This window comes from Phyllostomus discolor, chromosome 13, assembly GCF_004126475.2.
Source record: "Phyllostomus discolor isolate MPI-MPIP mPhyDis1 chromosome 13, mPhyDis1.pri.v3, whole genome shotgun sequence".
NCBI classification, from domain to species: Eukaryota; Metazoa; Chordata; class Mammalia; order Chiroptera; family Phyllostomidae; genus Phyllostomus; species Phyllostomus discolor.
In genome coordinates, this window is record NC_040915.2 from 11,416,075 (window position 1) to 11,443,901 (window position 27,827).

The window sequence follows — 27,827 nt, forward strand, 5'->3', positions numbered from 1 at the left end:
GGCAGATCCCAGGCACTATCCCAGAAATGGTTGGAGCTTGGACAGATACAGGTCCACAGCCTCACATAAACTATTTTTTTCCTTCCAACTCCATGTCGGAAGCCACACAGAGAGGCTGAGAGACTTGCCTGAGGTCACATAGCACTTGGTGGCAGAGTTGATGTGTCTCCTGATCACCTGGTCTGTGCTCATCTATCTGTAAAATCTCTAGTTCTGTATAAATTCACAATCTGAGAAAGTGGAAAGAGAGGAAGATTTTACGTCAAAATGTTTAATTATGATCCAAGAGATAGGGAGAACTTTGGGACAATAGCAGGAAGAAAGCCAAGTTTAAATGTTCCAGCTTCTGAGCTCAGATGTTCTGTAGAATCCCAGAGCAGGACATGCAGCAGGTTCCCACCCTCCATTTAGAGAAGGAGACAAGGGGAGAGGAGTCTAGGCTGCCTCAGAACACTCAGCCCTGACTACCTGTTGAATGCAATAGAGAATGACTGATTTGTCAGAACCTGGTGATGCTGATGGGAAGGGACCAGGAAAGAGTTTAGTAGAACTGGTCACCACCAGAAGATATGGCTAAACCATGGGGTCCAATTCCTAAGAAGTGGAGGGAATGAGAACTGAGCCAGTCAGCTTCCATTGTGTGAATGTGGGGTGGGAGGTAGGGGCGGGTCAGGGCTGTCATGTTGTCATGCACCTCCTTCTTGATGCCATTCTTTCCTCACTTCTTGTAGGTGGCAGGTCAGGCTGGGTGTAGTAGAGGGGAAGAGGGCCCCAGGGAAGTCCAGTTACCAGGAACTTGGGAGCAGAATCAAGGTAAGAGTGCAGGAGAAAAGAGAGAGCATCCATGGCTGTGGCCTCAGAGCAAGGATTTTGTTCTGTGGAAGAAATGCAATGGAGTCAGCTCCACCCCCTTCATCACCTCAGCCTCAGTCATGTCCCCTTCCCCTATAGTGCCCATAAGAGGCCAAAAGTATTCATGACAACAACGAGGTCACCCCCTCCATCCTCTTGTCTGCTTTACCTGGGTTTTCCCCAGATGGTTTGGTAAAGGTATGAGGAGTGTAATAATGAGGCCCTACCTGGAGTTCCTTCCCAGGTGAGGTAGAGCCCTGGGAGAAGAGTTTGCTGTGCGAACGCATCTGATCTGCAATGGCCGTCGCTGAAAAGAAAAGAGAAGGGAGGTTGGAAGCGGACAGATGATGGAGATTTCTCAGGCTCCCAAGGCAGAATAAGGAATGTCTCAGGAACCCTGGGATGCACGAGGGTAGATAGGTGGCAGGTGGGAATGGGATATTGTCTTGTTCTGCTTGGTTATTCCTTAAGCTGAATAGTGCTGAGTGTCCCTGGGCCCAGATAGGTTTAACAGGCAGCTTGGGGGTCATTTAGGGAGCAGGAGAAGGAAGAAAGGCCCAGGCTAAGGGATGTAAACCTATTCTGAGGAGGGGGCTGATCTGGCAGCAAGAGATGGATGGAGCTGATCCTTTTCCTTCTCCCTGGGTCCAGCTGACCTGACCACCATGGGGGGAGCAGATGGACTACACTCACTGAGACAGTGGTTCTGGGAAAAAAACTGTTCCAGCCGCTCACACTCCTCCTGCAGGTTGCCACTGCCTCGGCAGGTACAGCTTAAAGCAACACTGGCATTGACATTGCTGATAAAGTTGGGAGTCATGGCAGTCCCTGTGGGGTGAAAAAGGAACTGTCAGAACCTAGGCCAATGCCAGCTTCAGCTCCCACCCTCCTTCACCCTTCCCAGGAACACTCCACCTGGGTTCAGTAGCCACAGCATTCTTACCCCAAGGCCAACCTGTGGGCTCCCTACACACATCCTCTAGCCTCACCAATCAGCCCCATGTATGCTTGCAGACATCTGGACTGCTCTGTAGCACAGGTCCCTAGGATGTCCCTGGGATGGCAATGGGTCTGAAAATCAGCCAGGCGTGATCTGAAAGAAAAAATTCAAGAGCTTTCTTTAAGGGTCTGGCCTGCAGCCTTCACCTTTGCTGGCCCTGTAGTTGACAGGCCCATCTTCATGCCAAATCCTCCTCTACTTTCAGAGCTAGGCCCAGTGAGGTCTGCTGTGGTCACAATGAAATGCACAATCATCCCAGTCCCCACAGCATAGCACTGTGAATTTGGGCTCCACAATCCTGAGTTAGGAGATCTCAGACAGCTTCTTTAACCTCAGTTTCTTCAACTGTAAATAAAGATTGTGGGTGTTTGTGAGAATGAAATATGAGAATGTATATATAGCACTTAGCATGGTGTCTGGTACTTTTGAAGTGTTTAATGAACATTAGATATTGTTATTATTAACATTCATCCTACAATAGGTAAAGTCAGTTATTTTTGGATAAGAGAATTCTGAGTATGTTTCTCTGTATAAATTCCTGTAGTTTTCCTTATATTTTGCTTTGTGTTAGATTGGTGGTTTACTTCTCTGCCACCCCCACTCAAATGCAAACTGCTTGAAGGAAGGAACAACACCTTTACATCTAGTCCAGCACTTGTTATGTTATAGTACTAGCTAGCAGCACAATAATAGGTAGTGTAGCAGAGAGGTTAGCAGCACTGACTCTAGGCCAGACTTCATTCCAAACCTTATTCACAAATTTGACTTACTACTTGGATTTTTAACCTTTCTCTTCTGTGGCTTCTTCATTTGTAAACTGAGGATGACAAAAAAATTAAATAAAAATAGCATCTCCTACAGGGTTCTTGTGAGGTTTAGATGAGTTAATTAATACACGGTAAGTATTAAAACAGTACCTAGACCATAGTAAGTACTTAGTAAGTATTAGTGTTGTGATTATTGAGAGCTCTAACTATGTAATATTTTGCAGAAGAGGAAAGTGGGACTCAGAGGTTAAATAACTTGCCCAAGGTACAGAGAAGTAAGTGGTAAAACCAGATTGCAAAACAAGGTTGGTATGACTCCATTGCCAACAATGTCACTTGAATGGATGACAACTTCAATTTGGTGAGTGTTTTGTCCTGAGAAGGCAGAGGAAAGCCAGGTCAGAATTTGGCTGGAGAATATGCAGCAAACACCTTGCAAATCTTCATGCCCTTTGATTCGGTATTGGTACTTAAAGCAACACATCCTAATCAATAATTATATTTGTGCACAAAGATTAACAAACAAGAGTGATATCTATGCAGCATTATTTAGAAAACAACCTAAATATCCAACAATAGAGAATGATTAAATAAAGTATGGGACATCCATAAAATGAAGTACAATGTAGGCTCTTAAAAATCAAGTTGTTGACCTGGCTGGGTGGCTCAGTGGATTGAGCACTGGCCTGCAAACCAAAGGGTCGCCAATTCAATTCCCAGTCAGGGCACATGCCTGGGTTGTGGGCCAGGTCCCTATAAGGGGGCATGCAAGAGGCAACCACAAAAAAAAAAAAAATCAAACTTCTGGCCAAGTTGGAGGTGTGGGTAGACACACTGTGCCTCCTCACACAACCAAAATAAGGACAACAACAATTTATAAACAAAATAACAATCAGAACTGACAGAAAATTGAACTGTATGGAAGTCCGACAACAAAGGAGTTAAAATAGACACATTCATTCAGACCAGTAGGAGGGGTGGAGTCGGGCCTCAGGTAAGAGAGGGGTCATGGCAAAAAAAGCAGTGGTACCAGGCACACAGGCAGCAGTTGACAAACCCCGGGCATGCAAGATGGCAGTGGGTGGGCCCTGGGCGCACAGGCGGTGGCTGGCAGACCCCGAGCACAGGGTGACAATGGGAAGACTCAGCAAGGCGGCGATTGTGAAGCAGGGCACAGTGCCCAAGGTGGCTGGCTGACCAGTCAGTCCCACATTCTCATGCAGATAAACCAGGCGAAACTGGGGAGAGAGACAGACTGCACAACCCAGGGCCCCAGTATGGTAAAATAAAGCCTCAAAACAACAATTGCAAACACCTGTGGGGGTTGAGGTGCCTGGAGAGACTCCCACCTTCACAGGAGAGTTTGTTGGGGAGACGCACAGGGTCCTAAGACATACACAAGCCACCACCCAGGAATCATCACCAGAAAGGCCCAGTTTGCTTGGGGAAACCGTGGAAGGGACTGAAATACAACGGAGAGAGGAGCAAGTGCCATTGTTCCCCCTCAGACCTGATCCCCACATATAGCATCACAATCCAGTAACTGGGTTGCCCAGCCCTAGTGAACATCTAAGGCTCTGCCCCTCATACCTTACAGGCATAACAAAACCAAAAAAAAATGGCGCAAATGGAAGAACAGCTCAAAAGCTCCACAGCAAATACAACTAAGTGACTAAGAGATAGCCAACCTATCAGATGCACAGTTCAAAGCACTGGTGATCAGGATGCTCACAGAATTGGTTGAATTTGGTCGTAAATTAGATGAAAAAATGAAGGCTACGCTAAGTGAAATGAAGGAAAATGCACAGGAAACCAATAGTGATAGGAAGAAAACTGTGACTCAAATCAATGGAGTGGACTAGAAGGAAGAAAGAAACAACCAAACAGAAAAGAATGAAGAAACATGAATTCAAAAAAATGAGGAGAGACTTAGGAACTTCCAAGACATCTTGAAACATTCCAACATTCAAATTATAGGGGTACCAGAAGAGGAAGAGGAAGAGCAACAAGTGGAAAAGTTATTTCAACAAATAATAGAGAACTTCCCCAATCTGGCAACAGAAATAGGCTTCCAGGAAGTCCAGGAAGCTCAGAGAGTCCCAAAGAAGTTGGACCCAAGAAGGAACACACCAAGGCACATCATAATTACATTAGCCAAGGTAAAAAAGAAGGAGAGAATCCTAGAAGCAGCAAGAGATAAGGAGACAGTGACCTACAAAGGAGTTCCCATCAGACTGTCAGCTGATTTCTCAAAAGAGACCTTACAGGCAAGAAGGGGCTGGAAAGAAGTATTCCAATTTATGAAATGCAAGGATCTACATCCCAGATTGCTCTATCCAGCAAAGCTTTCATTTAGAATGGAAGGGCAGATAAAGTGCTTCTCAGATAAGGTCAAGTTAAAGGAGTTCATCATCACTAAGCCCTTATTATATGAAATGTTAAAGGGACTTACCTAAGAAAAAGAAGATAAAAAAACATGTATAGTTAAATGACAGCAAATTCACAATCATTAACAACCACATCTAAAACAAAAACAAAAAGCAAACTAAGCAAACAACTAGAACAGGAACAGAACCACTGAAATGGAGATCACATGGAGGGTTATCAACAAGGGGAGTGGGAGGAGGAGAGAGGGGGAAAAGGTACAGAAAATAAGTAGCATAGATGGTAGGTAGAAAATAGACAGTGGGAAGGTAAGAATAGTATGGGAAATGTAGAAGCTAAAGAAATTATGACACATGGATATGAACTAAAGGGGGGGAATGTGGGTGGGAAAGGGTGTGCAGGGTGGAGGGGAATGAAGGGAAGAAAATGGGACAAATGTAATAGCATAATCGATAAAATGTATTTTTAAAAAATCATTAAAAAATCATGTTGTCAAAGGATAGTAAATGACAAAATAAGCAACACCATTTACTGAGCACTTACTTTGTACCAGCAGATTAAGCACTGTCCATAAGTTATGTACTTCAACTCTCACCAAAATCCTATGAAGTCCATATTATTATCTCAGTTTGTACAGAGGACTAAGTGGAAAGCTGGGTGAAGTGATGGAATTTTAGGTTAAGTGATGGGCCCAAGGTCACACAGACCCAGGACAAATTCAGATCAGTCTGACTTCAGAGCCTGTCTTCACCACTGTTCCATACTGCCTCCACCAGAAAGTGCTCATGAGATACGCACCGTAAATGAAAAAAAAAAAAAAAAGATACAATATAAGATGCAAATATATTCCTTGAATATCAAATTTTGTTTCTCTATATACAAAAAGGACTAAAAGGATTTGCTCCCCCAAAGTATGGCAGATTATCTTTAGGTGATGGATTTTTAAAGATTTTATTTATTTATTTATTTATTTATTTATTTATTTATTTATTTATTTATTTTTAAAGAAAGGGGAGGGGAGGGAGAAAGAGAAGGAGAGAAACATCTATCAGTTGCCTTTAGCTTGCCTCCAGCCAGGGACCTGGCCTGCAGCCCAGACATATGCCCTAACCAGGAATCCAACTGGCGACATTTTGGGTCACAGGCAGCGCTCAATCCACTGAACTGATTTTGTGTGATATTTTTATATTTTCTGAAGTTTTTACACAAAGAAAATACTATATGTTCTTTTTGAGAAATGAGTTTCATAAAATATCAGAAGATAGATACATCGTTAAGTCAGTCCACGAACCCTGGGGAGTCGGACCCTGCCTCCCACTGAGGGCGCCTGGAGGGAGTGGTGTGCACCATGCCCTGCCCTTGCCTACCTGGCCCACCCTCACCCACCTCCCCAACCCCATACCTGCACAGTGGGTCTGAGAGACAGAGGCGCCGCAGCTCCAGGCAGTTGGGGGTCCCAGATGGCAGCGCGCAGCTGGGGGCAATGGTGTTGCGCCGTCGCTGCCCACAGCTCAGGTCAGAAGGTGCACACGGGCACAACAGCAGACCCTGTGCGTGGGATGCCCCAGCATTGTCAAAGAAGGCACGCAGCTGCCGGAGGCAGGTGTGACGCTGGCAGTGGGGCCTCGAACATGCCTCCCCATAGGCTTTGCGCAGGCGGTCACACTTGTCATTGAGAGTGCACAGCATGGCGAACTTGAGGCAAAGGTCCGAGTCTGTGTAAGAAGTGACACCAAGTCACCAATCCTCTGCAAAACCAGTTTCCCCTGGGAACCAAACACCCTCCACACCTCTCCTCAACCCTCTGATTTAACAGGCATTGGTAGTGAGGGTAGGAAGAAAAGGGAGGACTGCCCTGAGTAAGCCACTCCTCTACACACAAACTACGTCTGGTATTCGTGAGCTTCCCTCATGCTACTCCTCAGCCTGACTAAGTTTAAAAAAAAAAAAAAAAGAAAAGCCACATACATCTAAGGCTCATTTATCTAGAATTCAAGCAGCCAGAGGCTCAGCCAAAACCCTTTCCTCAGTCCTATGCATTGAATGAGATCTCATGGTGGAAATAAGCTAGAGGCCCTATAACAATCTAAAACTTTCTGAACTGTGCAACAAATGCAACAAAATTCTACTTAGGATTTTTGTTTTGTTTTACGTCTGTCTATTCTGCTCAGTATTAATATCACCTGCCTGTCTTTCATTGATTCATATATGCATAAAAGTCTCTCATAGTCTTGAATCTCGGGAAATTATGGTGATATTTCTATTAAGAGAATATTCCAACAGTCAGAACAATGGAGTAACTGAAACAGGCAAATTCCTGGATTCCTTGTAGTAACTGAGAGTTTGTGTATAAATCTCTACGTTTTTCTCTCAAAATTCTAATGTAACAGACTATATAACAACACTTACATCTTTCTCACAGACAGTAGTGCATGTGCACATGTGTTCCCTTCCAATTAACGCAAGAGCTCCACTTTCCTGAAAAACATGCATTGTAGTCCTTGCCAGACAGATGGCTCCCCACCCTGAGACATCCCTGAAGCGTCACACTCTCTCTAACCATTTTCCCTGCCCAGCACCTCGCCCATCCCATTAAAATGGTTGAAAACAATCATTTCTTAGTCTTCAGGGACAAAAAGAAAAAAATAAAACAAAACAAAAAACTACTTTTGTGGCTGCCTTGAATGAGGGTAAATACTCCATTTCAGCACATTTTCCTGCGACTGCTGCCACTCCCACCAAACCTTTGTAGAGAGACCCACCTTCTGGAACTAGGGAGCCCTAATGGGCTCTCTTTGAACGCTTCCCTAATGACCATCACTCCTGAATGACTCTTATGAGACCAGACCATGCCCCACAACTCAGACTCCCACCCTATGCAATCCTGCTTTAGTTACCTGGCAGGTGCACGCTCTTCCCCCACAGGCCCTCCAGTCTGTGTTCCCCAAGTGGGGCTCATGCCCAGCCCCCACACCACAGTTTCCACTTGCCCTCCACACCTGGTTTGAGCATGCTCAGTTCTCTGAGATTCATTTCCAAGGGTTTTCTGGTCACTGTGTCTTCATAGGGGGAGACATCCAGCTCATAGTCACCTAGAGAGGAGGTGGAGAGCACCAGAGTCCTGAGGAAGGTTCTGGGGGCAGGTGCAGGAGGGCCTAAGGCTGCTGAGTCAGACCTCAAAGCCCATTAAGAGAAAAGGAAAATACAGTCTCTTGCTAACTAGCTGCAAGCTCTGCAGAAGTGAGAAAAAAATCACGGCCATCAAGTATAGGCTGGGTGCAATGAATAACCTAGGTTTAATGATGAGAATAGTAAAGGCGCCATGCTGAGCACACTGTGTGATGGACACAATGGTGTAAGTGAAAAAATGTATATATGTGTGTATAAAATGATCTCATTAAATATATATTCAATCTCATTTAATCCTCCTGAGAAGGCTTTGGGTAGGTCAGAAGAAACAGGATGAGAGAAGTTAAGCTACTCACTTAGGCTCACATAAGCTAAGAAGTGGAGCTGGGATTTGAAATCTCGACTATCTGATTGCAGAATCTTGGCTCCTAACTACTAGACATATTGCCTATGGGTCCATGAGCAGGCAAAGGGACTCTGTCTTGTTTTCTCTTCCTACTGGAGAGGGGGCAGTGATAGAGTCTGTTCCAGGCCTGACCATTTGGCTATGGCGAAGCATTACATGCTGTGGAGGTGGAAGTGAGACCAGGTTCCAAACTGAACCTGAGGGAGAAGAGCAAAGAAGGGAGAAATAATGATCTTGAAGGAAACACATTTTATCAGTCACCTCCAAGAGGCTGTGGACTCCTAAGGGGCTTACTGGGTCTTATATAATCATTGCATAGTTCATATATTGTACATGGTAGGTATTCAATAAATGTTGGTTAATCTTGTTGGAAGAGAGAGGTGAGAGAGGTGAGCTTGCAGGGTTTTCACACAATAAGACTCTGAACACATCTCTTGGAGGAAAGGAATATGGATGATGTTAGACAAGCAGGAGAGGATAGTTTGGGTAGTTGGGAAGACCTGATGCTCCCAAGGGAAAAGGTGGTGGGAGGAGAAGATTCAAGGAAAAGTCTCAGGGGAAGTCCTGAAACAGAAGGGATTAAGATGAGGAGTGGAAAGCAGGAAACAAGGAGTGTGGTAAATTGTATTGCTGTTTCCAATTATTTCCTATCCATCCTGTGGGAAAATGACACATTCCTACCTCTTGCAATGTGATTTTCAGGCCCCCGCCCACTGTCAGGCTCAGCCATTTGATTTGCTTTGGCCTGTGCATTGTGAGTGAAGTTGTGTAAATCACACCTGAGAAGAACTACCACCTGGTTCTGCTATCGATCTCCCTCTACCAGCCTGGATCCCTGAAAGAAAAAGCCAGGTAGAGCAAAGACAAAGTCAGCTCATAGAAGCCTGGAGCAGATGTATAACATGAGCAAGAAATAAATTTTTGTTGTTGAAAGACAGAAATTGTGGGCTTGGTTGGTTGTTAGTTCAGCATGACCTAGCACATTCTTACTAAAAATGTGGAGTGCTGCAAGAACAAAAAAATAGTCAAAAATATATGGTATTTGGGACTGAGCAGTGGGTCGTGAACTTGGAAGAAGGTAATGTACTGAATGAGCTTGTGCTTAAACATGAGAAGCTGAGAAGCAGAAGTTTACTAGTATGTCTTAACTGCTATTAGTTGCATTTGGCAAGGTACTCCAAGGAAGACAAAAGTTTAGAGAAGAACTGGCCAGTCTACAAAAAGAGAAGAAATGGAAAAGGGAGAATCCAGAAATTTTGGGAAGTACAGGATTAAGAAAAGTTGCAATTGCTTCTCATATTCAAATGGTAAAAGATAAAATTAAAAAATGCTTTGAGTAATAAGGTCTATTACAACTCAGCCTTGGAGCAAGACCAAATCAAGTTTGTAGTTATTATTCCCTTCATGGGGATCTCTCATTGACTAAAGCAGTATCCAGTAAATCCTGCCAGTTGGACAAATGAGGTCAGGGGGAAAAGACTAAGGTAATGGCCCTCCCACAGAAGTCCGATAAGGGTACTTCTAATTCAGTCTAGAAAGAGACACATGCCTTGAAAAGAACGATACAAAAGGCCATCACTGGCACAGGAGGTGATGAAAACCAAAGTATAAAAAGAAATTATGTTTTGAGACAGTGAACTGCTAAGAGCCACCAGTTTGGATTAAAAGATACTGTGACTATTTGAGACTTAAAATGCCCTAATAGTCTTCAGATAGAAAACAAGCTGAAAATAATGCTCAGTTCCCAAGGAGGTCAGAGTCTCCACGCCCTGTTCAGACGTAACCAAAGAAAACACAGCCAGTCTGAATTATGTCTTCTATGTTGTTTTGTTATAACATTGATGAGGGAAAAAAAAATTCATTCCCAGCAAAGAAACTGTCTGTATGGAGTTGGAGGTCTCTCCATGTCTGCAGGAATTTTCTCTGGGTACTCTGGCTTCCTCCTCCATCCTAAATATATGCACGTTAGGTGAACTGGCGTGTGTACACTGTCCCAATCTGAGGGAGTGTGGCTGGGGGTGTGAGTGGCCCTGCTATGGAAGGGCATCCTGTCCAGGGTGGATTCCTGCCTTGCACCCTGAGCTGCCAGTATAGGCTGGGGTCACTCCCAACCCTGATCTAGAATAAATGGGTTGGAAAATAACTGTCTTACTTGTTTTTACTAATATTTTTTAAATGTATGTATAGCTCATATTTATTCCAATGTTTAATATCATAAGTGTTTTTGGGTCTTTATTTAGAAATCTGGTGATGTTTTGAGGCCCGATATGTGCTGTAAGAACTTATTATATCAATTAGTCTATGGGAAAATGGGTTTCATTATATGTTGTTTGGCTTAAAGTCCCAGCTTCCAAGAATCTTGATGACATTGAGTGAGGATTTATTGTAACAGAAAAAGAAGGACCTCCCAGGGAGCTGGGCCAAGAGCTCTAGAGAACAATGAGTAGAGCAACTCTCCCATGCAGTAAAAACAGGGCCTTATTAAAGAACCACTGCTTCCAAGGAAGACGGATATTGTGACATTTGTCCAGTGAGCCTTCAGAGTTGCTATGAATCAATGTCTGCCGCGTGCCTCCCATCCCTCCCCTTTCTTACTGAAATTATCTGTTATGGTTTTTCCTGTCCCTGTTCCATTAAAATATATTGAGTATGTAATGGGAGGCAGATGACTTGTCTTCTTAGTCCATAAGTTTCTGTTTCCTTTTCTTTTCTTTCTTTTCTTTCTTTTCTTTCTTTCTTTCTTTCTTTCTCTTTCTTTCTTTCTTTCTTTCTTTCTTTTCTTTCTTTTCTTTCTTTTCTGTACTTGTTTTTTTTTTAGGTTTTTCCTTTCTTTTTTTTTTAAGTATACTTTATTGATTATATTATCACAGTTGTCCCAATTTTTCCCCCATTGTCCCCCTCCTCTTGGTAAGCCCCTTCCTTCCAGCAAGCCCCCCTTAGTTAATGTCCATGAGTGTTGCATGTAAGTTCCTTGGCTTCTCCATTTCCTTGCTAAAAATCCCCGTCTATTTTGTTCCTACCAATGAAGCTTCTTAATCACCACACCATTTCCCCCATTTTCCACCTTCCCACACACAGCTGATAACTCTCCAAATGATTTCCATACTTATTATTCTGTTCCTGTTCTGGTTGTTTGCATAGTTGTTTTTTGTTGTTGTTGTTGTTTTAGATTCAGTTGTTGACAGTTGTAAATTTGTTACCTTTTAATGTTCACAGTTTGGATCTTCTTTTTCTGAAATAAGTCCCTTTAACATTTCATGGAATAATGGCTTGATAGTGATTAACTCCTTTAGCTTTACCTTGTCTGGGAAGTTCTTTATCTGCCCTTCCATTCTAAATGATAGCTTTGCTGGATAGAGTAATCTTGGTTGTAGGTCCTTGCTTTTCATCACTTTGAATACTTCTTGTCAGTCCCTTCTAGCCTTCCAAGTTTCTTTTGAGAAATCAACTGATAGTCTTATGAGTACTCCTTTGTAGGTAACTCTCTGCTTTTTTTTCTAGCTGCCTTTAAGATTCTCTCTTTATATTTTTAACCTTTTGCATTTTGATTATGATGTGTTTTGCTGTGGTTCTCTTTAGGTCCAACTTGTTTGGAATTCTCTGTGCTTCCTGGACTTGTATGTCTATTTCCTTTGCCAAAATAACAACTCTTTCTTTCATTATTTTATCAAATAAGTTTTCAATTCCTTGCTCTTCCTCTTCTCCTTCCCTATAATTCAGATGTTGGCACATTTAGAGATGTTGTAGATTCTTCTTATTCTCTCCTCATTTTTTGCATTCTTGTTTCTTCATTCTATACTAGTTGACTGTTTATTTCTTCCTTATGTTCCAAATCATTGATTTGAACCCTGGCCTCCTTCTCTTCACTGCTGGTTCCCTGTGAATGTTTCTGTATTTCACTTGTTGTAGCCTTCATTTCTTCCCTTATGTGTTTGCCATACTCACTGAGTTCTCTGAGCATTCTGATGACCAGTGTTTTGAACTGTGCATCTGATAGTTTGACTCTTTCCATTTCACTTTGTTCTTTTTCTGGAGTTTTGATGTGTTCTTTCATTTGGGTCATATTTCTTTGTGTCCTCAATTTGGCAGCCTCCCTGTGTTTGTTTCTGTGTATTAGGTAGAGCTGCTTTTTATTCTCTGTCTTAGTAGCATGGTCTATGTAGAAAAGGCTGTAAATTGTGTGGGGCAGAGCCTTAGGTAATTGCTAGGGTGGGACAGCCCACTTCACCACTTTGTGGCTCTGTGTGGGGAGGGCTCAGGGAGGGGACAATGCCACTGCATGGTTTCTGGAGGTTTGCCTGGCACTCATCCTATTTCCAGTCACTTCATCTGTTTCCTGTATGCTACTGGTGTTCCTTTAACTGCTGAAACTGAGAGTGGGTGGGTTTATGTATGTCCTAATTCTATGTGGGCTCTTTAAGCAGCAAAAATCCAACAGTTTCTTCTACCACCCAATCTCCACTGATCTTTACAGCCAGTCATAATGAGGGTTTATCTTCCTGGTGCTGGAACCCTGGGCTGTGTGGTCTGGCCTGGGGCTGGGATCGCTCACTACCAAGGTGCCCCTCCTAATTTTTATCCATAGTACATGAATGTGGGACCCACTATTCTGCCACCACCACTGCTGCTGCCTCTCTGCCCATCTCCATGACTCTCATCCTCTTAGCTGTCTGGATGGATATAGCTTCTTTAAATCCTTGGTTGTCAGACTTCCATAAAGCTTGACTTTATGACAGTTCTGGGTGTCAATTTGTTTTGGGTTCTGGTTGGGTTTCTATGGTTGCCTGAGGAGTCATAGTGTGTCTACCTATGCCTCCATCTTGACCAGCAGTCTTTTAGTTCATAAGTTTCTAGAACAAGAGTGTAGTAGACCATCCTGTGTGGCATGGGCCCAGTCCCCAGTGGCAGATATTTACTGCAAAGTAACTTCCTAAAAACCATGCTAAACCTTCCAAGGATGAGTGTAACCGGTTCAACTACTTTTGCCTTTTCATTTGCAAATATCCCTCTTCTGTGATGTGATTAGCAGCATTGGCTCCTTTGTCTTCTGTAAAAGGTACCCACCTAAAGTGAACCTGTGCATAGTAAATGAGGACCATCATGTAATGGGGGGAGAAACTCAATAAAGGCCTGTCATGGCAGAGGCCACAGCTCTTGCTCCCCTTGAAAGACAAGCCATATTGTCCCTTTTCCTCCACCAGACTTGGTAGTCCATGTGAATGTCTCATTTCATCCATAATGACACGAACACCGTGGGCCGGTGTCTGCATCAAAGAGGAGCCATATCCACACCTGATATAGAAATAATCACAGAATCCTAGACTTGGAACCTGATGTCATGTTTGGGTAGAACTCTTAGGGCATGTTTCTTGGAAAGTGTGTTGGTATATGTTGCTTGTGGAAGGGAGGAAAATGAATATTTTGACTAAATGGTGGGATGTGAAGGTTGTATTATTGTTTTATTATTTTTGCCCTCACAGTAAGATTATATATCCTCACTTATTGCCATTTGATCTTCAATGTCTCCCTGTGGAAGGAGTACACTTCCCCTCCAGTGATGTCAGGTTTGCCCTCCATGTGTTTTGTTTTATCAATGGAATGTGAGCTGAAGTATTTTATGTAAAATCTGAGCAGGAGCTTTTATGTCCATAGCATGGTTCTGCCATTGTTCATTTCCCTCTGCTGTGAGAAGGGAACATCCCAGATAGAGGCTGTCCTTCCAGCTAGGATCTGAGAACAAAGGGGACACATGAAACAGCCAACATGGAACATAAGCAAGAATTAACCTTTGTTTTGCAAGTTATTTGTTCTACAAGTTACTACAGCATAGTCCAATAAAAGCTGACTAATACACAGAGGGGTCTGTGGAGTCCAAGGAAGTTCTTCTCTTCGTCTCTTCCAGTGCCCTCTCTTTTTATCATTTCCTAGCTAATGAGTACCTTTTCTGTAAAAGGCTGGACCAGGATGCTGCCTCCCAGTCTCTAAATTTATGGATTACATTGTATTTGGAGCCTGTTTATGGGTTAAGACCATTTTCCTCCATCTCTTCTCCATACCCTTCTGTTCCAAGAGCTCCTCAGCTTGGGCCTCAGCCTGGTTCATATCTCTGCCAAGAGGCAGCTACATGTCATCAGATAAGAAAGGGGAAAATAGGGAGATGGGAAGGCAATGGTGGGGAACACAAAAGGATACTGGCAATACCTCCCTCCATTTCTTACTGATGTCACATACAAAGCTTCATTTATCATCACTCTCAAAATCTACCATGGGTTCATATATAAAGGATTAGAAGACAACCCTAAGAGCCATCTTCCCTAGTTTAGTCCACTCTGGGATGGGGACCTCACCAAGGCTGCGGGCAGGGTGTACAGTCCAGTAGATGTCCAGGCAGGTAGTTTGGTTCTTCATGCGCCGGTGGCATGTGCAGGTCATCAGAGAGCTATTCCTGAGGTGCTGTGCTGCCTCCAAGCAGTCTGCAGAAACTGCAGGTTCCTCTGCAGGTGATGGGATGCAGGAATTCAGGTGGTGGAAAGCAGCATTACAAGTGGGATCTGCCTGGCATTTCTTCCTGGCCTGGATACAGCTGTTCATGAGCCGACCCCCTGTGGGGCGGATGTTCCCTGTGAAGGCAGAGAGACCAAATAAGGCTCACATAAGGTCATAGTAGCCACCTGGGAGTACAAAGCCCTCAAGAAAGGTGAAGAGTGGGGAGGAGCTGAGGTGAAGCTTTGGGCAGAAAAGTCTTGCGGTGGTACAAAAGGCCTTCAGGAATAAGTGTGGGGAGAAGGAAGCCTAACAGGAGTGGATAACAGATCCAGCCCAAGAGGAAGGAAGTGGGAGTCTAAAGAAAGGCTGCTTAGCCTCCTGTGAGGGGAAGGGGGACAATTGTTTAAAGATGACCTGATGACCCTGTCAGATGTAGGGAGGAGGGCTTTTGGCAGAGCTATGCCATGGGCGGAGCTAGCATCATAATCAGAGAGTTGAGAATGTGTGTGGGCATGCTTAATGAGAGCTAGCAATAATTCTGACATCACTTAAAATACCTTACAGTGGGAACGGGTTGGGGCTAGGGTGGGGGATTTTGCTGATTCTGTCACTCACTCAGGAATACCAAAGTTGGCTATTGCTCAGCTATGGAGGAAGGCCCTGCATCCTAAGGCTCAGGTTCCCTATCAAGGGGTAACAGAACACCATCATACCCCCAGTTTTTCAAGGCAAAACATCTAGGAGTCATTCTTAATTCTTCTCTTTCCTTCACATCCTACATTCAATCCAACAAGTCCTGTCAGCTCCAAAACATATCTGGAATCTGTCCACCTCTCCACATCAATTACTACCTCTTTTGCTCTACTCACCATTAACTCTTGTCTGAACTGCTGCCAAGACTCATTCATTGGTCTCTCTGATTCCATCTTCCAAATTCATTCTAAACCACTCACCCCACCTTTTCTGCTTTCCACCTTTATTGAGATATAATTGACATATAACATTGTGTGGTTTAGGTGTACAGAGTGATGATATGATACACATGTATAGTGAAATGATTATCACAGTAAGATTAGCTAACATATCCTTCACTTCACACAATTACTACTTTGTTGTTGTTGCAGCCAACTTTTTTAATGAAAATATTTGCTTGGGAAATATTTTTATAAAAATAAAATTCATGCACCCTGGCTGGTGTGGCTCAGTGGATTGAGCATGGGCCTGTGAACCAAGGGGTCACTGGTTCGATTCCCTGTCAGGGCACATGCCTGGGTTTAGGGAGGGCCAGGTCCCCAGTGTGGGTTATGCGGGAGGCAACCATACATTGATGTTTCTTTCCCTCTCTTTCTTCTTCCCTTTTCCATTCTCTAAAAATAAATAAATAAAATCTTTAAAAAGTTTATGCAACCTAAAATTAATCATCTTAAAGGGTACCATTAAGTGGCATTTAGTACATTCGTGATTGTTGTAAACCATCACCTCCATCTAATTTCAATACATTTTTTTCACATCAAAAGGAAACCCATGCCCACTAAACACACTGTTCTACCTTCCTCCTAGTTGCTGGCAACTACTAAACTGATTTCTGTCTCTATCTGTTTTCCTAGATATTTTATGTAAATGGAATAATAAAATGTTAAATCTTTTATATCTGGCTTCTTTCACCTAACACTGTTTTTAAGGTTAATCCACATTGTAACATGTATCAGTACTTCATTCCTTTTTATAGAAGAACAATATTTCATTGAGTGGATATACATTTTGTTTATCCATATATCAATTGATGGACATTTGGGTTGTTTCCTTTTGGTTACTGTGAGTAGTGCTGCTGTAAACATTCATGTACAAGTATTTGCTTGAATATTTGTATTTAGTTCTTTTGGGTATACACCTAGGAGTGGATTGCTGGGTCATATGATAATTCTATATTTAACTTTTTGAGAAACTGCTGAATTATTTTCCATAGTGGCTGTACCTTTTCACATTCCCACTAGAAATACAGAAGGGTTTCAATTTCTCCATATACTTGCCAACTCTTGTTATTTTTTTTAAATAGCTATCTTAATGGGTGTGAAGTGGTATCTCATTATGGTTTTCATTTGAATTTCCCTAATAACTAATGATGTTGAGTATATTTTCACAGTAGCCATTTGTATATCATGTTTGGTAATAATTTTTTTACTGAGGTATAACATACAGAAAAGTACATTAATCAAAAAAATACAATTCAATGAATTTCCAATTGAATACACCTGTGTAACCAGACAGGCAAAGGACCAGAACATTACCAACACCCTGAAGGCCTTCTGACAGTCACCATCTCCCCCAAGGAAACCAGCATCTTTATTTCTAACATTAGAGATTAATTTTTCCTATTTTTCAATCATACAAAATGTGCTTTTGGTGTCTTGGCTTCTTTAGCTCAAGTGTTATGTTTATGAAATTCACCCATACTGTTAAGTGTACTTGTAAATAGCTTATTTTTGTTGCTATATAGCATTCCATTCAATGTAACATAATTCTATTATGTACCCTGCTTTAAAAAAACCTTGTAAGATGTGGTCCCTGCACACTTTTTCTTTGATTTTTTTTAACAACTGATAGTCTATTTATTTAAAAGGTTAATTTAAGCATCTACAATGATGACTTCAACCTCAACTCCTGTCTCAGTACTGATGGAAGTAATCTGCTTTACAATCTCAGAAGGGCCGTGTAAGTCAGTGAGTGGCTTGTGGATCCTCATCTGAAATTGATCACAAGTCTTAGAACGCTCCCCAAAGGGACTTTTCTTGCAGTGATTCTCCGAGTCTTGGTAGGCACCTGAACTGGTCCTTTCACTTTGAGATTCTTTTCCTTTGCACCTCTGATCAAGTCAACACACACACACTTTCTCCAAGGACTGTACATCCTGGCTGGTCAGAGTTATTCTAATTCAGAGAATCTCTACCTCTGGTTCCACAGATGTCTTTTCAGTATCTGTGGCTTGGCTTCCTGATGGACTTGTTTCTCATTGAGAGTGAACATTGGTGAGTCAGGAGCAGAAGTGGGCTGAGCTGCAGCAGCAACCCCATCTTCCTCAAAAAGCCCACTTCTTTAATTTCACCTCCTGGTCCTCTCTTCCTTTCCCACTCCCCTCTGTCCACACTAACCTTTTCTCTGGATGCCATTGAATAAGACAAGCTTGTGTCCACTTTAGAGTTTTCATCCTAGTCTTTCTTTCTGCTTGGAGAGCTCTTTCCCCTGATCTTCACATGGCTGTTCCCTTCTGGTAATTCAGTTTGCAGTTTAATGCCATCTCAGAAAGGCCATCCCCAACCAATGGATGTAAAATAACCCCCTAACTACTCTAACACATTATTACTTCAAATCTCTGCATAGCACTTATCACCACTTGATTTTCTTTTACTTAATTTTTTCTGATTATCTCCCCCTCTAGACTTCCATGTTTATCTCATTGCTACTCTGTCACCAGTGCCTAGTATTTGTGGGCTCCTATTAAGAAATAGCCAGATAGACTTCTAGTAAAGAGGGAGGCATAGGTACACACGTTTTGTCCCCTTGCACGACCATAGAAAAATTACAACCAGATCTCAACACACAAAAAACACCCAGAACTGCCAGAAAATCAATCTGTATGGAAGTCTGACAACCAAGGATTTAAAGAAGCTACATTCATCCAGATGAACAGGAAGGTCAGAGTCCCAGAAACAGGCGGACAGGTGGTGTGGTGCAGAGAGGTGGCAGCAGTGGCAGTGGAACAGACAATCCCACATTCACAAATGGTGGATAAAAATTAGGAGGGATACCTTGGGAGCCAGTGATCCCAGACCCAGGCCAAACCAAAAAGCCCAGGTTTCCAGCATGGCAAGATAAACTGCATTACCTCTGGCTGTAAAAACCAAATGGGGGTTGGGGTGGCAGAAGAAACTGCTGGATTTTTGCCACTTAAAGAGCCAGTATGAACTTAGAGCATACGCAAATCCACCCACTCTGGGTTTCACCACCAGGGCAGCAGCTGGTAGGGTGCCAGCCACATATAGGGAGTGGGGGAAGTGACTGGAAATGTGGTAAGAAGCCAGGCAATGGCATTGTCCCCTCTCTGAGCCCTCCCCACACAGAGTCACAAAGTGGTGCAGTGGGTTGCCCCACCCTGGCAATTACCTAAGGCTCTGCCCCACAAAATTTACAGGTGCCTTTTCTACATAGGCCATCCTACTAAGACAGGGAATAAAAGCAGCTCTACCTATTACACAGAAACACACACAGGGAGGTTGCCAAATTGAGGACACAAAGAAATATGGCCCAAATGAAAGAACAGAACAAAACCCCAGAAAAAGAACTAAGCAAAAGGGAGATAGCCAAACTATCAGATGCTCAAAACACTGGCAATCAGGATGCTCAGAGAACACATTAAGTACAGAAACAACATAATGGGAGAAATTAAGTCTACTTTCAGTGAAAAAAAAAATTTCACAGGGAACCAGCAGTGAGGGGAATGAAGCCAGAATTCAAATCAACAATTTGGAACATAAGGAAGAAATAAATAGTCAACCACTACATAATGAAGAAATAAGAATGCAAAAAAAAAAAAAACCCACAACAAAAATCAAAACAAAAACAAAAACAAAAAACAAGGAGAGAATAAGACGACTCTGGGACATCTCCAAATGTGCCAACATCCAAATTATAGGGATGCCAGAAGTAAAAGAGGAAAAACAAGAAATTGAAAACTTATTTGAAAAAATAATGAAAGAAAACATCCCTATTTTGGCAAAGGAAATAGACATACAAGTCCAGGAAGCACAGAATGTTCCAAACAAGTTGGACCCAAAGAGGGCCACACCAAAACACATTATAATTAAAATGTCAAAGGTTAAAGACAAAGAGAGAATTTTAAAGACAGCAAGAAAAAAGCAGAGAGTTACCTACAAAGGCTTACCCATAAGACTATCAGCTGATTTCTCAAAATAAACTTGGCAGGAAAAAAAGGACTGGCAAGAAGTATTCAAAGTGATGAAAAGCAAGGACCTACAACCAAGGTTACTATATCCAGCAAAGCTATCATTTAGAATGGAAGGGCAGATAAAGAACTTCCCAGACAAGGTAAAGCTAAAGTTCATCATCGCCAAGCCCTTATTATATAAAATGTTAAAGGGACTTATCTAAGAAAAAAAAGATCAAAACTATGAACCATAAAATGACAACAAACTCACAACAACCAACAATTGAATCTTAAAAAACAAAAACATAAACAGCTGTAACAGGAACAGAATCCTAGAAATGGAGGTCGCATAGAGGGTTATCAGCAGGGAGGGGGAGGGGAAAGAATGGGGGAAAAGGTACAGGGATTAAGAAGCATCATTGGTAGGAACAAAAGAGATAGGGGCATGTTAAGAATAGTAAAAGAAATGGAGAGGCCAAATAACTTACATGCATGACCCATGGACATGAACTAAGGGTGGGGGATTGCTGGAGGGAAGGGGAATACTGGGCAGAGGTGGGTAAAGGGGAAAACTGGGACAACTGTAATAACATGTACTTTAATAATCAATAAAATGTACTTGAAAACAAAGAAGTAGCCAGCTAACAGAGACAATCTGTGAGCCACCTCTATAACTTCTCTGGGTGACTTCCCTCTACTTACAATCAGAGTCCCAAAATTAGGAGGGGCCTCAGAGTTTAGTTAGTCTAACCTGCTTTTCTAATCACACAAAAATCAATTCAATTAGTTATTAAAATGCAGATTTCTGAGCCTCATCCAAGAATTACTGAATCAGAATCTCTAGTGATAAAGCCCAGATATCTGAATTTTAGCAAGTTCACTGGTGAGTAATATCCACCTTAGAGTTTGAGAATAGATGCTATACCACATAGGCTCCACCAAAAACTACTTGACCTAATAAGTGAATTTGGCAAAACAGCAGGATACAAAGTCAATATTCATAAATGGAAGGAATTTTTGTATACCAACAATGAAATATCAGAAACAGAAAGTAGGAAGAAAATCCCATTTACTATAGCAACAAGAAAAATAATGTACCTAAGAATAAACTAACCAAGGAGGTAAAAGACCTGTACTCAGAAAACTTACAGAATACTAAAGAAAGGAATTAAGGAAGATACAAAAAAAAGGAAGTATATACTGTGTTCATGGATTGGAAGAATCAACATAATTAAAATGCCCATACAACACAAAGCTATCTAAAGATTCAATGCAATACCTATTAAAATACCAATGACATATTTCACAGATTTAGAACAAATATTTCAAACATTTATATGGAACCAAAAACTACCCTGAATAGCTGCAGGAATCTTGAGAAAGAAGAACCAAGTAGGAGGGATCACAATACCTGATATTAAACTATAGTACAAGGCCACCATAATCAAAATAGTCTGATACTGGCATAAAAACAGACGCACAGATCAATGGAACAGAATAGAGCACCCAGGCCCTGGCTGGTGTAGCTCAGTGGATTGAGCGCGGGCTGCGAACCAAGGTGTGGCAGGTTCGATTCCTGGTCAGGGCATATGCCTGGGTTGCAGGCCATGACGCCCAGCAACTGCACATTGATGTTTCTCTCTCTCTCTCTCTCTCTCTCTCTCTCTCTCTCTCTCTCTCTTCCTTCCCTCTCTAAAAATAAATAAATAAATATTTTTCAAAAAACTGTATGGTTAAAAAAAAAGTTTGTTTCAAAAAAAGAATAGAGCACCCAGAAATAAACCTATAATCAAATAATATTTGACAAAAAGGGCAGAGGCATAAAATGGAGTAAAACTAGGCTCCTCGACAAATGGTGCTGGAAGATCTGGAATGGGACATGCAAAAAAATGAAACTAGACCACAAACTTACAACATACACCAGAATAAACTCAAAATGAATAAAAGACTTAAACATAAGCCATGACACCATAAAAGTCCTAGGGGAAAACATAAGCAGTAAAATTTCAGATATCCCACCCAGCAATATTTTTGTCAATAGGGCAAAGGAAATAAAGGAAAGAATAAACAAATGGGACTAAATCAAATTTAAAAGCTTCTGCACAGCTAAAGAAAATATCATCAGCCCTGGCTGGTGTGGCTCAGTGGATTGAGTGCCAGCCTTTGAACCAAAGGGTTGCCGGTTCGATCCCTAGTCTAGGGCACATGTGTGTGTTGTGGGCCAGGTTCCCAGTGGGAGGTGCATGAAAGGCAACCACACACTGATGTTTCTCTCCCTCCCTTCCTCTCTCTAAAAATAAATAAATAAAATCTTTTTAAAATTTTAAAGAGAAAACATCATCAGAATGAAAAGGGAACCAACCACATGAGAAAACATATTTGCCAATAATATCTCAAACAAAGGTTTGATTTCCAAAATATATAAAGAACTCATATGATTCAATGCCAGGAAGAAAAGCAATCCAATTTAAAAAATGGGCAAAGGACCTGAACAGACCCTTCTCCAAAGAGGGCATACAGAAGGCCCATAGGCATATGAAAGAAAGCTCACCATCACTAGCCATCAGAGAGTTGCAAATTAAAACCACAATGAGATACCACCTCACACTGGTCAGAATGGCCATCATAAACAAATTAACAAACAACAAGTGCTGGCAAGTATGCGAGGGTGCGAAGAAAAGGGAAAAAGGGAACTCTAGTACATTGTTGGTAGGAATGCAGATTGATGCAGCCACTGTGGAAAACAATATGGAATTTCCTCAAGAAACTAAAAATAGAATTGCCTTTTGACCTGGTGATTCTACTGCTGGAATTATACCCTAAGAATCCTGAAACACCAATTCAAAAGAATCTACGCACCCCAATGTTCATAGCAGCACAATTTACAATAGCCAAATGCTGGAAACAACCTAAGTGCCCGTCAGTAAATGAGTGGATCAAAAACTGTGGTACATTTACACAATGGAATGCTACGCAGCAGACAGAAAGAAGGAGCTCCTGCCCTTCGTGACAGCATGGATGGAACTGGAGAACATTATGCTAAGTGAAATAAGCCAGGTGGTGAAAGACAAATACCATATGATCTCACCTAAAACAGGAACCTAATGAACTAAACAAATAAATGAGCAAAATAGAACCAGAGGCGGTGGAAACAAGGAACAAAATGACAGGGACCAGAAGCAGGAGAGGGGTGGTATAAGGGAGAAAATAAGAAAAGGACATAGTTAAAGAACAAGTATGAATGACCCATGGACACAGAAAACAGGGTGGGGATTGACTGTGGGAATGGAGGTTGGGGGACAGGGAGAACAACAGGGGAAAATTGGGACAACTGTAACAGAACAAATAAAAAAAAGAATCGGTGCTATATTCAATGCATAAAGACAAGATCAGTATTATTGAATTTTCCTTTTGCTTCAAGCTCCAATATGCCTCAGCATGACATCATTTGTCTTTTTAGTTAAAATTTTAATATGTTGTTCATCACGGGCTTTTTGGCATTAATTTTTATTTTAAAAAATATTGCAGACTTCTGGTCAAGATGGAGGCATAGGTAGACACACTATGCCTCCTTGCACAACCCAAAGGAGGACAACAAAAATTTAGAAACAAAAAAACAACCAATACTGACAGAGAATTGAACTGTATGGAAGTCTGACAACCACGGAGTTAAAGTAGACACATTCATCCAGACCGGTAGGAGGGGTGAAATCAGGAGGCCAGGCAGAGAGGGGTCACCACAAAAAAAAGCAGTGGCTGGCAGATCCTGGGCATGCAAGGTGGCAGCGGGCAGGCCGAGAGAGGTGGCGGACTGTGGAGCAGGCACAACACACAAGGCAGCTGGCTGATGGGGCAGTCCCACATTCGTGCACAGATAAACCAGATGAAACTGAGGAGTGAGACAGACCAAGTAACCCAGGATTCCAGCACCGGTAAATAAAGCCTCAAAACACCAATTGAAAACACCTGTGGGAGTTGAGGTGCTGGGAGGAACTCCCAGCCTCACAGGAGAGTTCACTGGAGAGACCCACAGAGTCCTACAATGCACACAAACTCACCCACATGGAATCAGCACCAGAAAGGCCCAGTTTGCTTGGGGGAAACCATGGAAGGGACTGAAATCTGACAGAGAGAGGAGCAAGCGCCATTGTTCCCCCTAAGACCCCGCCCCCACATACAGCACCTCAATCCAGCAACTGGGTTGCCCTGCCCTGGTGAACACCTAAGGCTCCACCCCTCATACCTTACAGGTGTGACAAGACCAAAAAAAAAAAAAAAGAAAAGAAAGAAAGGTCCAAACGGAAAAACAAATCAAAGCACCATAGCAAATACAACTAAGGACCAAGAGATAGCCAACCTATCAGATGCACAGTTCAAAGCACTGGTGATCAGGATGTTCGCAGAATTGGTTGATTTTGGTCACAAATTAGATGGACAAATGAAGGCTACGCTAAGTGAAATGAAGGAAAATGCATAGGGAATCAATAGTGATGGGAAGAAAACTGGGACTCAAATCAATGGAGTGGACCAGAAGGAAGAAAGAAACAACCAAACAGAAAAGAATGAAGAAACATGAATTCAAAAAAATGAAGAGAGGCTTAGGAACCTCCAGGACATCTTGAAACATTCCAACATCTGAATTATAGGGGTACCAGAAGGGGAAGAGGAAGAGCAACAAGTGGAAAAGTTATTTCAACAGATAATAAAGGAGACCTTCTCCAATCTGGCAAAGGAAATAGACTTCAAGGAAGTCCAGGGAGCTCAGAGTGTCCCAAAGAAGTTGGATCCAAGAAGAAACACACCAACGCACATCATAATTACATTAGCCAAGGTAAAAAAGAAGGAGAGAATCCTAGAAGCAGCAAGAGATAAGGAGACAGTGACCTACAAAGGAGTTCCCATCAGATTGTCAGCTGATTTCTCAAAAGAGACCTTACAGGCAAGAAGAGGCTGGAAAGAAGTATTCTAATTTATGAAAGACAAGGACCTACATCCCAGATTGCTCTATCCAGCAAAGCTTCCATTTAGAATGGAAGGGCAGATAAAGTGCTTCTCAGATAAGGTCAAGTTAAAGGAGTTCATCATCACTGAGCCCTTATTATATGAAATGTTAAAGAGACTTACCTTAGAAAAAGAAGATAAAAAAACATGTACAGTAAAATGACAGCAAACTCACAATCATTAACAACCACACCTAAAACAAAAACAAAAACTAAGGAAACAACTAGTATAGGAACAGAACCACAGAAATGGAGATCACATGGAGAGTTAGCAACAGGGAAATGGGAGGAGGAGAGGGGGAAAAGGTACAGAAAATAAGTAGCATAGATGGTAGGTAGAAAATAGACAGTGGGAAGGTAAGAATAGTATGGGAAATGTAGAAGCTAAAGAACTTATATGTATAACCCATGGACATGAACTCAAGGTGGGGAATGTGGGTGGGAGGTGGTATGGAGGAGAATGAAGGGAGGAAAATGGGACAAGTGTAATAGCATAATCAATAAAATATATTTTTAAATATTACATTAAAATATTCTTCATCTTGACTACTGAGTTTCTTGGCAGCTCCTTCACTTGCCAAACCTTAGTCCTAGCTCTACATAGGGCAATTTAATTCACTTTCTGGACCTTAGCTTCACAAACATAAGATGAGAGGACTGGATTAAACCAGAGCTTCTGAATGGAGGGGATAAAGAAGAGAGATATTAGGCCCCTTTTAGGGGTATATCAGAATTTTCAAATGGAATATGTGGTTCAAAAATAGCATATTTGATAACTGTATAAGTGAAAGATAGAAAGCATAGCTTCTGAAGTTTCAAAAGATATTTAAGAAAGGCATGAGATTTTAATCTTCACCAAAAAGAGGATGTGATTTTAAATAGTTTGAGAAATACTAAATGTTTAAGATGTTACTTCTGGTAGGAACCCAATCAGCACTTGCTGAAAGAAATGTAGCAGGTCCAAGTCTCATTGCTTTAATTGAACTAAATATTGAGTTGTAACTATTTGCAAATGTAAACCTCTCCAATTTCTAAGCTGATCATTTAAGTCTGAGCAGCAGTGAATTTAGGAGCATTGTGACTCAACAGAAGGTGAGGAAAAGTTGCCCCATATTTATCCTTGATCCTGACAGGCAGCCATACTGTTAGGGTTAGTGAAATGTCCTGAGTGGTCAAATCAGATGAGTGAAGTCTTGCTGCCCTGATTTACTGCTGGAGCCAGCCTGCATGGGCTAGTCCCTACCCTCCTTCCTTCCGTATCTGTCTTTCAGCCAAGATTGCATTTCTCTAGTACTTCCCTTGTGGATGCAGGTCACGGTCCATGCATGGTCTCTGCCTTAGTATTCCCTCCACTCAGGCTCTGGGCAGGAACCCCACAATGAGGTTCCAAGTACCCATCCCACTCCAAAAGGCCACGGGCCCATTCCCTGGGATCATGAATCCCAGGCTGCCCTTCCTTAAGGCAATGACATGGTTCAGAAATGAGGTCCTGAACTACATATTCCACAAAATATCAATTGTTTATCAGTAACAGAGCAAGGCACTGCTTGGCAGCTTGTAAGGAAAAACCATCTTGCCCAATTGTGAGTTTTCTCCTCTAACCAAAATAGTACAAAAAATATATCCTTAAGAGGGGTACATTGGTGGTGAGCAATATTCTCAGCAATACAACCAAATAACGGTGTTAGCATGTCCTGGCAGCAATTTACAAACCTAATTTGTTTCAAGTCGGTTCTAACAGTAACTTTCTTTCCTCTTTACCTAGTATCTGCTTCTCCAGTCCTTACAGAGGGTGTGAGAGATGAAGCCCACGTGGAACAAATGGAGATCTCCCCACCTCCTACAGATGCTGTTGTGGAAGTATTCTGGCTGTGGGCGCTTCTGTGACTGTGCAGATACGCCACAAAAGAGCGGAGAGAGGAACCAGGAACTAGCAGATGTTTGGGTGCCCTGGCCATTGCATTCGATTCAATCTACAACACTTCGGACACTTTATCAGGCATGGGACCCAGCCCCTTCCTGGCACCCCGGGCTCCCTCCTCTAGGTCCTCAGGCTCAGAGGGATGGACAGCCGGGACCAGGTAACCAGCCGGGACCAGGTGACCATGTGGTGTCTGAGCAGTGCTGACAGGTCCTTGCTTACACTCTCCCCTCCTTCCCCTCCTCCCCCCCCCCCCCCCCCCGCCACCCCAAATGCACTGACCCGAGCAGGTTGGGTGTAGGCACAGAGGGCACTCACCGGCTCCGAGCAACGGCGACGGTAGCAGCAGTAGCAGGAGCACGAACAGCGCTGGTAGCAGGTTCTTGGGGTGCGCCATGGCGGGGTACGCACGGAGTTTGCCCCTGGGGCGTTCTGCGTGCACCTCTCCGCGCTCCCCTCACTCCTCACACTGGAGCTCTGCAAGCTGGGGGCCCCTCCCCTGCGCCTCCCACCAATGCCTTCCGCCCCTCCTCGCACAGAAGGCGCCAACTCTCCCATCAGGGTCCTGGGCGCCGCCCTCCAACTCCGAAGTGGACAAATGCCCCGCGCTTTCTACAGTTTGGAGAAAGCCCCAGCATTGGGGCGGAGGAAGGCAAGTGCCCTAGGAGCAGGAGCGGCTAGAAGACTGTGGTGACCAACTTGCTGTCGACTCCCGCCTGAGGGATATTGGGAAAGCTACCGCTGGAGATTTGGGGGATTCTCCATGTCTACCAAAAAAAAAAAAGCAGCACCCTTCCTCACCCCATTTCACCCCACTCCACCCCACTCCCCCAAGGAACAACCGTCACAAGTGAAATCTTGTAATACAACTTGAACAAACCAGCACTAGGGCACTTACATTTCTGGTATATTTTTTCTTAGAAGTTGCACATTTATGGT

At 42.7% G+C, this 27,827-nt stretch overlaps 1 protein-coding gene and 1 pseudogene across 1 annotated transcript; both read right to left on the minus strand.

Annotated features, from left to right (window-relative positions):
• Positions 1 to 261: 261 nt before the first annotated feature.
• GFRA3 (GDNF family receptor alpha 3) lies at positions 262 to 27,724 on the minus strand. Its single transcript, XM_036014025.1, has 8 exons — positions 27,207 to 27,724; positions 14,887 to 15,159; positions 8,004 to 8,096; positions 6,407 to 6,719; positions 1,842 to 1,945; positions 1,546 to 1,680; positions 1,080 to 1,159; positions 262 to 875 (listed from the first exon to the last, which is right to left on the minus strand). Exons 1-8 carry the CDS (start codon positions 27,283 to 27,285, stop codon positions 786 to 788), a joined length of 1,167 nt encoding a protein of 388 aa, XP_035869918.1. The 5' UTR covers positions 27,286 to 27,724; the 3' UTR covers positions 262 to 785.
• LOC114510330 lies at positions 17,607 to 18,192 on the minus strand (annotated as a pseudogene).
• Positions 27,725 to 27,827: the final 103 nt, after the last annotated feature.